We start from the raw sequence: 14,462 nt of genomic DNA on the forward strand, positions 1-14,462 counted from the left end.
AGTAAATACAGTACGAGATGGGCAACTTGGGAGACTGGCTAGCTCCCTGTCTCCGTTATGCATTTGAAGATCTGAGTTCAAAATGAGGGAAGCACTCCAAAGGATAGGAAAAATTTAAAATAGCTCTCTTCAACCATAGAAGCAAGGGCTACATACAGACTATTTGGCTGGTGATTACTACATAAAAGCCTCAGTGTTAGACTGTACTATTTTGTGTGTGGCACCTCGCATGTACTTAAAATCAGTGGAAACCTGGGTTTAGAACATTCTAGGAATGTAGCTGGTGGAGCTCTGCCCTTGTGGGAAAAAGCTGTTGGATGGTTATAGAAAGGAGCACTTGTCAGAAGACAGCACCTCCTTCTCAAGAGGCCCATCAGGCGAGTGTTCCTGGCAGATCCCTTCTAGGTACAAACAGCCCAGGGGACTTTGAAGGAAAAGTACAGGAAGAGGATGGTATGGGCGTGCTGCCTGCACCCACTGGGATGCTACTGGTCCTGCTTGCCTACAGGTCACAGAGGCAGGTCCCTTGGAGTTCAGCCAAAGGGTCAGGAGTTGCGAGCTAGGCTCAGAGGAGAGATTTGTTTCTTCATCTAAGGAGCTGGAGGCTAGAGGTACTTTCTCTTCTGAATACACTGTCTGCCCAGAAATATCCTGAAAAGAGCTGCTGTGTTCACACTATGTGCTCTGCTCCGAACCCTGGGCTTCCCTCCTCACCCTCGTTTTGCGGCTAGTCAGGTAGACATTTTTATGAGGCTCTAGCCTGTGTGAACTTTCTTTTCCTACATGTACTTTGAGACTACAAATTTCAAAGTGGAAGCTGCTCTCTAGAAAATGAAAGGGTCAAGGAAGCACTTATGATAGAGGTTCCCTCACCACTTCATGGGAGAGAGAGCATGAGACACCATGAAATTCTGGGTGAGTGCCTAAAGATCCAGCAATTTCTCTGGGCTCGAGGTCCAACTTTCAATCTAATGTCAACACAAGTTGAAATGATTTATGTTTCACTTTTTCTCACTGCATGCTGACAATCGTCTTGCATGCATACAGGAGAGATGGAGGGAAAAATCAGCACTGTAGCCAAGCAAGGGTCAGGGAGAGATAACACCAGCAGGAGTTACTTCCCAACACGGGGGTACTTACAGTCCAGGTGACTATGCCTGATGCCCTCTACGTCTTCAGCGTGGATGAAGTGGTAGCATCTTTTCCCTACGATGTCTACAGGGGTCAAATCCATGTAATCACTAATTCTACAAAGAGAAGAACACAGGCTGGAACTTAGGAGGAAAATGGAGAGACTGTCACACTTTGATACTGATCTACTGACACATTTTCATCATGCTAGGTACCCAGAAGGTTGTGGCACAGGGTTTTTCAAAACAAGAAAGTGTGCTAGATCAAGCAGTTGTGTTTAAATAATTAGGTAGGTTTTTCTTTTTTGGCATTAGAATGCACATTTAGACCACATAATTCCTGTGAAATTACTGAGAATCAGTACCAGTGCAAGATCCTCATTACAGGCCAAGATAATTCAAGGTTACATAATAAAATAAAAACATGTTATGTTTATACCAAATGATTAGAGACACCTTTCATTTAAACAGATTGGCCTTCTATTGGGTATTTCCATGAAAAAGGGTTTCAACTGCTTCTTGGCATAAAGTCCAAATTGGCATTTCAAGGGATATAATTTAAATGCTGAGACATACAGATGCCTGGGGGTATTATCTTTTTTAGTCTTAGTCATTTGGGAGCTCAGCTTTCACTCCTGGCTCTTTTAACTGGTACTTTGTGGTGGATTCCTCACAGAAACTTTTAAACCATTGCAGCAGCTCTTCCAGGCTGGTGCTTCCCAGTGCATGTGTGGGAGCCCCTGTCACGGACTGTCCAGACATCAGTGTCCTCAGGCAGAGCACAGAAAAATAGAACCCAAATGGGACAACACGATGGGGGAATCTGCCTGGTTTACGCAAACATGTCAAAATGCTTATTACCTTCTGTATCACCAAGTACAGATTCATTTTGGTCAGTCCAAAGCAAGATTTTTGTGTAATTTATTTTCTTTACTGTCCCTGTGGCTTTTTTCTAGATGATTTATGGCATATGGTCTATTCAAATATGAAGTGAATCTTTGGAAGTGATATGTTTAAGAAACAGCTGGGATTATGGTTGGGAAGTTACCGCTACACCCACAAGGCAACTGGCTAAAATTGTCCTTCAGACAAAGGACTTATATCTAGAACATACAAAGAATCTAAAAAAAATCACCCCCCACTTAAAGACCCAATACACTCACAACGCATTGAAATAAGAAAGAAAAACAAAACCAAGATACTATGGAATATTACTAATTGTACTACTCAGCGAGTAACTTCCTCAATGACTAGTAATTTCAATGATATTTTTGGCCAAATTGGAATTCTTAGAGGAATAAGAGTAGTTGAGGAGATGAAAAGGAGTGTTTTTCTTAAGAATTCCATGGTTTGTGGTACAAAACAGATTAGCTGGTGTTTTCCTAAAACCATTATCCTATTTTCCAAGTGCAGTTTATACCCCCTTCCTGCAAAAGTGGGAACGAGGATGTCATTAAAAGACCCTCCTTGGTGTTTCTGAAATTTGCCAGCTGCAATGAAAGCATTAGATGTCAGCTTTGCCCCAGGCCGTCCTCAGGAATGCGCAGAACGGTCTGCAGCTCAAGGAGCAAGCTTCAGTTTCTAGTTAACACTTCCCTAATTAAATAATAAACCCCAGGAAAAAGCCACTCCACTCTTTAGGGAAGGCATTTCTTTCGTTTATTCTTTATTTGAATTAAATCATTCAAAATGATTGAAGCCTTTTCTGTGTACTAGAACCTGTTACTGTGGTGAATGTAGACCAGCTCAGCCATCAAGGATTTCTTAAAAAAATATGCAGCAGACAGCAAAGCAGAATTCTGAAAAATTTGTCTTTTACTCTGATCCTCAGTTTCCTCCTCTGGAAAGCAACCTCAGAGGTTGGTGAGGGGATTGATGAATGAAATGAAATTAACATAACATTGCGGTGGCACAGGTATGCTTTTTCTGTAGATCAAATATGCAATTACCTTTAATACAGGTCTTTTTCATAATTACTGTCATCTTCAGTTGGGAAGTAATGCTATATTGTATTGGCTAATAGAGGTTATGGAAAGCTTTTTTTTTTAATGTGAAGGGAAAAAACCTAAAAGTGGGTCACAGAAAATGATCTCAATTAGTAAATTGGTACCATGAGGCACTCAGGTCCATGGAGCTTGTCAAAAGAATTAATCAACTGATAACAGGACTGAAAATGAGGTGATGTTTTGGGATAGGACAAACATTAGAAGTTTGATAAATAAGCCAAAGCGCCATTTTTTGGGGAGGAGATGATGGTGAATCTGAACGCAGTAAGCTATGTTCATCCTCTGGCTTTGTCTCTACCTCCTGTGGTTGGGTCTCCTCCTACAGTATTCTAAATGTTTAATCAGAAATTAAGCAGCTTTGTGGGTGGCAATCACATCCTTTCATATGCATGTGTATGAAAAGTCCCTCTCAGAGGTTATTCTGACTGGTCCCTAGCCGAACAGTCTGACCTTGGAAGAAAAATAAGACCAGGCCGTCCCCCACAGGATGTATTTCAGAGCAAGGGCGTTTATGTCTGGCAGCCTTGAGTTTAAGTCTTGGGCAAGGGCAAGAAATCCTTTCCCTCTAAGCCAACAGTGCCCATAAATGATGAAGATAGCAGCAATAGGTTCCTTACAGAACTGTCCTAAAGCTTAAATGAGGTGGTGCACATGATTTGCATATGGCTGAGCATGTAGTATATATTTATTAAATGTCAGTTCTTTTTATTATTTCTCACCAATACCAGGTAATCATTCTGGCTAACTTGTCTTTCTCAATATTTTATGGCCATTCCAGAATATTTTAGATAAACCCAAGTACATATTCGTGATGATAAAAATTTTAACAAATGCTAGCAAAACTTGAAGAATATATTGAGAATTATCTATGAAATAATAGTGACAACTCATGAAATTTTCTACCTTTTTGAACAGTCACAGGTCAGGTGGATATCTTTTTCCACTGGTGATATCTGTATGGGACCTTGGCTGGGGGTGGTAGGCAGTTTTTAATTTGACCTTTACCTCTTTGTCACTTCTTGGTGGACTGAATGCAGGAGCTGTCCGGCTTCCTCTTGGCTGGCCTCTGGAGAGATCAATTACCCTAGCCACTTGTCCATTCCGCTCTGTCATTTCCCCTCAGAAGGCACAAAGGCGCCCACGGGGCTGGCTGAACACATATTGTCTTCAAGCCTGACAATAATCTGTGCCGTAAAAGCTTCCTCCCAAAACAGACTCAGTAATTCTCCCTGTGGCACTAGGGATAGTAGCACCAGGCTGCTGAACGACAGCTGATATGTGGGCCTCTTTCCCTCACCCCCCATACCCTGTGATTCTCTCTTCAAATCAAATCAGTCTGATGAGAGGCTGGTGACTTGTAGGTGAGAGGTCTCAAAGGGCACTGTCCCAGTTCTTTGTCCCTTGCTTTGTGTTTAATGGAAAAAGTGAACTTTTTAAACTGGAGGCTAAAATGTCCTTTTATAAAAGCTCAGATTTAAGGAAAAACTGCCAACTCATTTCTATGATGAGTCATCGTTCTTAATTTATAAAAGTAAAATCCTCAGGGTGATACAGTTTTATTCAATAGTGTTGCAAATTTCTTTTTTGTCTTTTTTCCTCTGAGGGCCTCAAATTCTCATTCATTCTGTCTTTGCTTAATGTCTGCGTGAATACGGACTATTGTGATGCCAGCCCTTGAAATGAATCGGAAGTAGGTTGCGCAGAGGCATCAGAATTTTGCTAATAATGTCTCAGTTCTGCTCTTTCCTTGGGTTCTCAGCCAAAATGTGCTTTCTTTACAGAATACGATGTCTGGGTATCCCAATCCACGTAATTGTTGTCTCTAATGTAAATCAGGGCAGCAATGTAAATTTTAAATAAAAAAGATGTTTGGTGTCAGTCCAAGCAGCCATTAAAAATGAGATCAGGATTTATAATGAGCCTCACTGGAGAAGTAAAATCCTTCAGACTGTCGGAAACACAAACCTTCCCCAAAGTGCAGTGTGCGATAGGGCAAATGAAAACAAAAACAAGTACCTATTTTCACAGTATATGATATTGAGGTCCATATTTACTCGAGTGACGAACATATGGCAGTCAATTCTGACTTCATTGATTGTAGGAGGAGGCAAGGCATGGGCCACTACCACGAGGCCCATAATTTGGCTGGGGACGGTCCTCCCGTGCGATAGCGATACTCTCAGGCGTAGCCGGCCTGTTATGTGAATCACCTGGAAAAGAACATTAAGTACAGGACACCAGTCAAATTTACATCCAAGATGTAACCTTTATTTCTTCTGAGAAATGCAAAATCACATCTGGATCAACCAACACTAGCTTATATCTTTTACAGTCCTAAGGGCTGCCAATGTGTCCTCAATGTCCTCATGGCAAGAGACAAAAGAGAAATAATAACATACTCTGAAAACTTCTCAAGGTGGCATCACTGTAGCGCTGTTGCTTTTTCTTCCTAGGACTTTTCCCCTCCCCTCGCTTTTGGGGAAGTTCTGTACTCAAATAAAATGACCAAAAATTTGAGCCTGGAGCTGCAGAAGTAAACATTTGCGTTAGTAACTACCATTGCTAGACGATATTTCTTTCCAGTTTATATGGAGAAGGATTACATGGCCACGCCTTTCCAAAGTGTGGCTCAGAGCTTCATTCAGGGGTTGGTACTGCGAAAGGCCGAAGGAATAAGAGACTCTGGGGCTATGACATGCATGGGTTCTTTTGAGGACCGATCTCTCACCTTGGGCAGCACTGAGTTACGAGGAACACAGGGTTTATTGTAATATCTGTGGGGTCAGTGGTCACAGGACTTTGGCTTATGATTGATTCCTTGAGCTCCTATTACAATATGGTCAGGAAGACTTGTACCATTTTGGTGGCAGCTCTGAGGTACTTTCCCAGAAACTGGATGGAAAATGTTGGGCTATAATTTTTTGTTGTAGTTAACCAAAGTATACCTAATATATTTCAGGTCACCTAGAACCACCAAACCTTTGCATATAGGAGATCAATTTCCTGAAATGCTGTCTTGGGGGAAAACAAAATTATAAAAAGGGTGAAAAATATGAAGGATTTGTGTGGTTGTGCTTTGAGATGTGTGTGTGCAAAGGCACGGAGACGACTGTGTGTGCACATGTGTGGGTGAGTACGTGTGAATACTAGCTGTATTCTGAGCACCTTGCTACTGTGTGAAGGACCCTCCCAAACCAGGCCAGAGAGGTAATCACTGTGGTTTGCTGTATCATGGAGCTCAGTTTAGGAGCTGACTTTCCACATTTGCTTTGCTCTCCAAATGCGTCACTGAGGACCATGCCGTCTGCTGAAATCCTCCTTTCCCTCTGTGCCATAAGGAACCTAAATGAAAGGAGTTCTCTTGCCTCACCACCCAGAAACAATATGAACTTGTGTCTGCACTCCTTCCCAGGGGCTCCACTGGAAATTCCTTTTCCATTTTATTTTGCTTCCCCTAAGTTATTCTGCTTTCCAAAAGCAAGCCATACTACTGTCGGTCAGGAAGCAGGATCAAAGCTTACAGGGCTGCCCTTCGGAATTCTAGCTGTTCTAAATAACACCTCTTCCCTGTCACCCTTCTCATTTGCGCCCAGAGCTGTGGATCTGGAAACACCAATGACGAGGATTATTTAGGTTATTTCAGCAGTAGCTTTTGACCACCCACATTTGAAGTTGACTAAATTCATACTTAATGCACCTTTGCTTTAAGCTTTGGTCAGATGAGCTACTTTATGAATATTTGAAAATGTTCCTAGAGGCAAGGATGCTAAAACAGCATCACAGAAACACATTTTTTGCAAGACCTCATTAACTAATAAAGAAATAGCTAACAGAAACAGGATTAACTTCACAGGAGGGGTGTTACAGTCCCTGGTCCTCCTCCCAGCTAGGCTTACATAGCTGCTCATTTATCATGATCTGTCTTGTTTTATCAGGAAAACTCAGCTTCTTAGAAAAACACAGATCTATAAATGCTCAGGAAAACGCACACCCAGAAATGATATGCTAAATAAATCCCCATTTGGTATTCTCTTCCAGAACAAATTAAAAGGTGTATGGACTACAGAACATTTGAGGAAGGCAGACATAGCGGAGCTGGTGGCACATCAGGTTTCCCTGGTCTCCAGTTTTGCCTCAGGCCTTTGTGGTATCAAAAGAGGTCAAAGCAGGGTCCAGTAAAGGTCTAGATTTGTAGTGTTCTGATTCTGTTACCCCGGCAAGCCACTCAGCCTGTGTCTCAATTTCATTTCTATAAAGTGGAGGTAATAGTGGCTATTCTACAGTCAGGAGGTAGTGGAGTGAGCTCTTTAAAAAACAGTAAAGAATTTTATAATTCTTAAATAATATCTACTTGCCTTTAAGGTTATTAATTAATAAAATAAGGACCAGATTAGTGTTTGCCAAAGACCTAATAAGTGCCTCATTATTTTAAAAGATGATAGCACTTCATGTTTGGAAGAAAATGTGGGAGGCTGTATCTTAGCCCCCCTCTCATTTCTTAGGTGAGGAAGGAGGCTCTGGGAAGTTCATTCCTTGTACACAGTTACCTGCCTTGAAAATAAATGGCAAGCAGCCTGGGCTAGCTTCTAGGTCTCATTTGGGTGCCATTTCAATTTTGTTATCTCTGTATGCATTTTATGTGTATATTCATAGTGAGTGAAACTTTGGAATGTTAGAAGTGTATACCAGATGCCAATTTATTATCTTAGGTGAACTATGTTATGAACCTTTAAAAAGATTTCATTAATACTCAGAAGCTCAGGTTTTTTGAAAAGTCTTTGAGAAATAGCAAAATGAAAAAAGGGTTGAAAAATCACGAAAATCACCAACTGTCATAACTAAATGGCTGTCAAGAAATACCAAAGATTTGAAGACAACAATATGCAGTATAACAACCACTGGTGAATTCCTCCCATCTTGTTTAGTGAAGCTCTGTGTTGTTTCTGATTTTTTTTACTATTTTTATTTGCTTTAATTGTTTGTTCAATCTTGCATTCTTACATCTGGTAATCCAAGCAACTTTGCTGAAGATAAAAATATGTAATATAATAACCACTGTTAATTTCTACCATCTTGTTTTGGAATTCTGTATTGCTTTTGTCTTTGTTGTTATTTTGGTTTTTTTTCTCTTTTTATTTTTATTTATTTATTCATTTATTTTTTCTGGTACTGGGAACCGAACTCATGACTTTGTGCTTGCCAGGCAGGCACTGTGCCACTGAGCTAAATCCCCAGCCCCTTTTTCTCTTTTTAAAAAAAGAAATATCAAAGAATAATCAGAGGATGTGATAGTGGGGCTGAAGAAAAGAAAGCCAAATCTATAAGATCCCATAATTAAATTTTAGGTTTATCTAAGGTATGATTTCCAAATTCATTTCATAATGCCAACAGAACTTCTCCAATGTGACAGGTTATACTCAAATTTTAGAAACATGTTTGGCAGTATGTATCCAAACATATAAGTAGCTGAACTGTTCATTCTGTAGTTGCTTTTAAGAATTGAGCGAGAGAAAAAAGAGTATTTTCTATAGAACCTGGACACTTAATAGACAAGTAAGCATGTCACACAAAGATCTGAATGACTTGCTAAATTTCCAGGTTAGTATCAGAGATTAAAAATCTAGTACAAGGAGAGTTCAGTATAGTTAGCCTTCAGTGTCTATGAGGCCTGGGTTCCAGACTCCTCTGTATACCAAAATCAGTGGATGTTTTAGTCCCTTGTAAACTCATACAGTGCTTGTATGTAACCTACACACATCCTCCTATATACTTTAAATCATCTCTAGATTGTTTGTAATTTCTAATACAGTGTAAACTGTGTATAAATAGTTGTATTATTTAGGGCATAATGACAAGAAAGTCTGTACATAGTCAGTATAAACACAGTTTTTTTTCCTTAAAGATTTTACATCTATGGTTGAACCCTGGGGTGTGGAACTCACGAACACAAAGGGCCTGCTACACTCTGTAAAGATATTCTGTGTTTTCTTAGTAAAGTTAACAGAAGATATGTTCTTGGTTGTTCAGTTTCTAAAATATATTGTGTGCGACCTTGCTTGGTGCCAGGAAAATGACCAAGGTAGTGAATTGAATAAAACTTGTCTCTTCAAAGAGTCTAGAACACATAGTTTGCCCTACGGCAGGGCAAGGCATATATGATTCCTAGTCATAAGATCATGAGAGGGAGACGATACAATGCCTGATCAAGAAAGTGGTTCTTTTTTGGGGCGGGGGGGTGGTGGTCTTTTTGAGACAGAGTCTTGCTATGTAGCTGTTCTCAAAGGATCCTCCTGCCTTAGCCTCCTAAGCGCTTGGATTACAGGTGTGTGCCACCATGCCTGGCTAACAAAGTAGTTCTTAATCCTGGTTATGTGACAGTCACCCTGTGAAGCTCTGTCAACACCACATGGATTCCTAGACTCTATCCCCAGAGGTTCTAATTTGGTGGGATTGGGTTGGACTCCAGTATTTGTCTGTGTTACAAAGCTTCAGAGGTGATGCGAACTACTCAGTAATATCTGGCTGATGGGGTTGGGGTTACATTGGTATGTGATGGGAGATAGGGCATGGCAAAACTGGCTAGGGAAATGAGTGGGGCCTGGCAGTCACAAGATCCCGGAGCAACATGAGGACCCTATATGTAGAATTTTTGAGAGATGCAGATGGCATAAAAAAGAGTTGGAAAGCTGCTATCGCGTGAGTTTGCACGGTACTCTGCATTGTGTGAATGTGGCATATTCTTTCATTTATGCTTTTACTTTCTTCTCATTGGCCAAAATTTGCTCTGCGGAGCTGGTTTCTCCCATACTTAGTCATCCTGTACTTTTCAAATAAACTTTTGACACCATTTTTGGCTTGTCTTGTCCAAGTTTTTGAGGCAAGAGCCACCTGGAATACTTTTGATTGGTGAGCCATTTCTAAAGAAATTACCCTATAATTGTTAGCAGAACCAACCAGTAGAGCCAACCAGAACCAACCATGCCAACTTTGGCATGGCCAGCCAAAAAAAGAACATTTTGGTGTAGCCAGACACGAGAATAAGGTATTGCAGACCAAGGTGAGGGCCAAGTTGGGAAAAATTTTTGTTTCTCTCCCCACATTTTTTTTCTTCTCTCCTTTTCCTGACTCTCTCCTCTAGGCAGGAAGGGCAGGGACTGTTCTCAAGGTGCCCAGGGAACTGTTTGCTGCTTTTGTAGCCCTGGGGATGGGGGAAGGGAATGTAGGCTTTTGTTTTTCTTTCTAGCCAGCTGTATTCACTCCACAGGTATGCCTTGCTGTGCTGTTGTTTGTTTGTTATGTATTTTGCTAAATTAGCCTGGTTTCCACATACTCTAGTTTGTGAATGTTTTTTTTTTTTCAGTTTGTGTTTTGGTCAAGGGCATGCCACTGCATCACCTTGCCTCATGTCACCTTGCCAGTGGCTAGTCACCATCTTGTCTTTTTAAGTCACTATGTGTAACTTTTACGTGGATGTGCGCCACTAGCGCCATCTCTCTCTCTCTCTAATAACTGGCCTTATGAATTAAGCCTTTAGTTTTTAACAACATATTGCCTTATGGAATGCAAGAGAAGGAACCATTTTATTTCTTCCCGCACAAGACCTCTGCAGTGGCCCCCACAGCCCTGGGCAAATGTGAGTGCCTAAGACAGGGCTGGTACAGGCCTGCAGGCAAAACCAGGGACCTGCTTTCAACCTGGCAGGGAGTTTCATCCTACCTCCAAGGGGACCCAAATGGGAACTCAAGGAAAACAAGTGTCCATTTTTAAATGTATAAGGATTTTGGCAAGAAACAGGAGGCCTATAACACTGCACTCTTCGGTCCAAGAGCCTGCCTGAGGCCATCTTCACCTGCCTTTTGTGCTTCCCTGTTTAAATGCAGATAAATTAAAGACCTGCAAGATGCCTGAACAGAACAGCTAACTAAACTAATTTTGAGTGTAAAGAAGAAAAGAAAGAGCCACTCCAACTCTTAGTATTTCTGTGACAGTAAATGCAAAAGATGTTTTTCCCACATGGTTCTAAGGGCAAGTTGGACCATCAAGAGGTCCAGTGAGGACTCATTACTTCACAGGAGTTTGGCCTAGGGAAGGCCAATAGATGGCTCAGCCCCCTTCTCCCTAATGAATTAATGGGTCCAAATGCAGAGACAAAGGCCCCTTGAAGGGGGCTTTCTTCTGTGGTCTTCTGTGGTAAAAGGATGTCAGCATTACTCTAAGGTTCTCAGATAGAGATGTCTATCTAGGTTTTGTAAAGTTGAACAAGAGGGCACCTTGTGGACTTCAGGTCTCCTCCTTATGTGTGGGACACTGCGTTAAGAACCAGAAGCCTAGTTGTCTTTCTTCTCTCTCTAGGCCCCAAGACAAGCAGATGGGAAATCTCTTGGGATCTCTTCACCATGTGGATTTCACCGACTTCATCACTAGGCCAGATCCTTGGTGTATGGGATAGGTTTGATCCTGATAATTTATTTATTTATTTTTTTGGTTTTTCTCTGGTACCAGGAACCGAACTCATGACCTTGCGCTTGCCAGGCAGGTGCTTTGTCACTGAGCTAAATCCCTAGCCCCGATCCTGATAATTTAAAAGAACAACTTATCCACTATTGAAGTATGATCTGGGTTTAATATGAACTGGGAGGTGGCAAAAAATGGGTATGGATGGCTCTCTAGACTATGAGACTATTATGCAGGTACAGTGTTTCTGCTTGAAACATGAAACGTGGAGTGAAATGTCTTCTGTTCAGGCTTTTATAGCTCTTTATCAAAGGGAAGACTCAAGAACTATGGTACTTAGTACTACTATAGATCAATCTTCCAAGGTGGAAGAGACACTAATGGGACATCAGTTCATCTGTTAATCAGTCCCAGATATTTGACATAAGCTACAAAAATTTCAGATGGAGGGACAGATACCTATGACCCAGCTGCTAGGTCTGGCCTTTTCTGTATTTAATTGGGACACAGAGAAGGAGAGAAAAGAGAAAGGCTAAGATTCTAGCTATTGCAAGTGATAATGCTTTAAACTCACCCAGGTCATCTAGGGAAAAACTCAGGGACAACCAAGGAAAGGGTTCCTGTTTCAAGTGTAAGAAGACTGGACAGTGAGCACAAAATTGCACTAAGCCTCTGCCTGGGCCCTGTTCTAAATGTGAGGCAGGTAATATGCTTGACTCTTGGCACCAGAGGTTTGACTATCCCTACTCCCAGAGAGGGGCTAGGCCAGCCAAAACCCTCATTTCCTGCTCTGACAGCTGAAGAGGTCCTGGGGAACCTGCAGTGCCCCGGTCCATGGACATCACTATCTTCTCTGAGGAACCCTGGGTAATCTTGGACAACATGGGTGAACCCACCCAACTGCTTTTAGATACAGGGGCTTCTCATTCTGTTTTGATTTCCTTCTCTGGAAAACCCTTAAGCCATTGTTGGGGTTGAAGAGACCCCCTAGTTGAGATCTTTTATTCCTCCTCTGATGTGTCATTTTAAGGGTCAAATTTTTAATCATGAGTTTTTAACTGTCCCACTCTGTTCTATTCCCATGCTAGGGAGAGATTTATTAATAATAGTGGGGCAATTCTTAAATTCCAGCTAAGGCCCAAAAGTGGGGCAATTCTCAAATTCCAGCTAAGGCCCAAAAGCGGGGCAATTCTCAAATTCCAGCTAAGACCCAAACTGATTTTACTTGCTGGGACTCTACCAGGTCTCCCTGATCAAATTAGGCAACAGGTAAATCCTGCTGCGTGGTATATGCAGTCATGCACTGTAAACACCAGAGAGACACGTGTGTAATCTTGAAAAATCAAAAGGCTGATAGGGAGGCAAACAGAGTAGCCTTATAGACTCTTAAGACTCTAGCCTTATTCCCAGTTCCTGAGGAACCATTAAAACCAGTCTATACCTCCTAGAAGGCTAAATGGGCCTTAGGACAAGGAGGAATTAAAAAGGGATTCTGGTGGTATTTGGGAAACACCTGGTTCAAGGGAACAGTGGAAGGCTATAAAAACACTTCACGATTCCCTTCAGATGGGAAGAGATGCTACTTTGGAAACTGTCACTTGAGTTTTCACACGATTAGGACTAGCACCAACCAAGTTGGCAAAGCTTGCTCACTTTTTACCCACAACAACATGGGCGAGCCCAACTGCTTCCTTTATTAGAACCTGTACAGAGGAGAGGAACATACCCTGGAGGGGACTGGCAATTAGACTTTTCCCGTATGCCACCATGTGGAGGATTTAAACAGATGCTGGTCCTAGCTGACACCTTTACAAGCTGATTTGAAGCCTTTCCTACCCCTTCAGAAAGAGTTACTGAGGTAGTCAAGGTACTTCTTAAAGAAATTATCCCTAGATTTGGTATCCTTCAGTCCCTCCAGAGTGCCAATAGACCTTCTTTTACCTCCCAAATAACTAAGGGAGTGGCAAAGGCTTTGGGAATAAAGTACTACCTTCATTCTACTTGCGGCCTCAATCTTCTGGAAAGTTAGAGAGAGCCAACCAGACCCTAAAGTAAGCTCTGGCGAGACCTTGCTAAGAAATGTCTGAGTCCTGGCTCTGATTGCTACCAGCAGCACTCATGAGAGTTCATAGCATGCCCAAAACTGGGCTAAGTTGGAGCCATTGGAGATGCTATATGAAAAGCCATTTCTATCCTCTGAGATGACAGTAGACCCAGAGACTATGAGACTCTCACAATAGCTCATCAATCTGGGCTAAGTACAACAGGCATCCAAATGTAGAGGAACAGAGTTCTGCCAGCTCCGGGCCCAGGGGAACCACCCTCGTGTCCATCCTGGAGACCAGGTGCTTGTAAAAACTTGGAAAGAGGGAACGCCTGCTGACCCGCTAACGCCACAATGGACCACCCGTTTTCAGGGATCCCTGAACACCCACTGCGTACAGGTGGCAGAGATAGATAGTCATCTTTCTAGACTAAGCTAGTTCCACCTGAACTGTCTAAAGAACAAGATCACCCAAAAGAAAACAGCTATTCCTGTGAGCCTCTGAAGACTTGAGATTTCTCTTCAAAAAGCAAAGCTGCAGTGCTGCGATAGATAAGTAAGCAAGACTTTGTTAAGGCCCTGGCTCCCAGACTCTTGATAATTTATTGGATATACCTCTCTAGCGTACATTCTTCTCTACAGGAAGCGTGGAATTCTGACCTGTGCCTCACATGTGGGCTATCGTAAGGTTTCCTTCTTCTGTCAGACAGGCAGCTTGAGGGTCACTGATTCTTTCCCCATTACTTTCTGACAAGTCTTTCTTCACTCAACCGAGACACAAGCAATGACACACCAAGGTAGTAGAGCGTACACACCGAATAGGGTCTA

The 14,462-nt window shown here is 42.0% G+C and overlaps 1 protein-coding gene across 1 annotated transcript in view; it reads right to left on the bottom strand.

Annotated features, from left to right (window-relative positions):
• Npas3 (neuronal PAS domain protein 3) overlaps positions 1–14,462 on the bottom strand; it is an 840,673-nt gene that overhangs the window by 23,470 nt on the left and 802,741 nt on the right. Inside the window, exons 8-9 of the mRNA XM_005377169.2 lie at positions 5,153–5,346; positions 1,141–1,247 (exon numbers count right to left, since the gene is read on the bottom strand). Of these exons, the coding sequence (XP_005377226.1) occupies positions 1,141–1,247; positions 5,153–5,346 (301 nt within the window). The remainder of the gene's footprint in view (positions 1–1,140; positions 1,248–5,152; positions 5,347–14,462) is intronic.

The sequence above is a fragment of the Chinchilla lanigera genome, unplaced genomic scaffold (assembly GCF_000276665.1).
Source record: "Chinchilla lanigera isolate Chin_1 unplaced genomic scaffold, ChiLan1.0 scaffold00008, whole genome shotgun sequence".
Taxonomy (NCBI): Eukaryota; Metazoa; Chordata; class Mammalia; order Rodentia; family Chinchillidae; genus Chinchilla; species Chinchilla lanigera.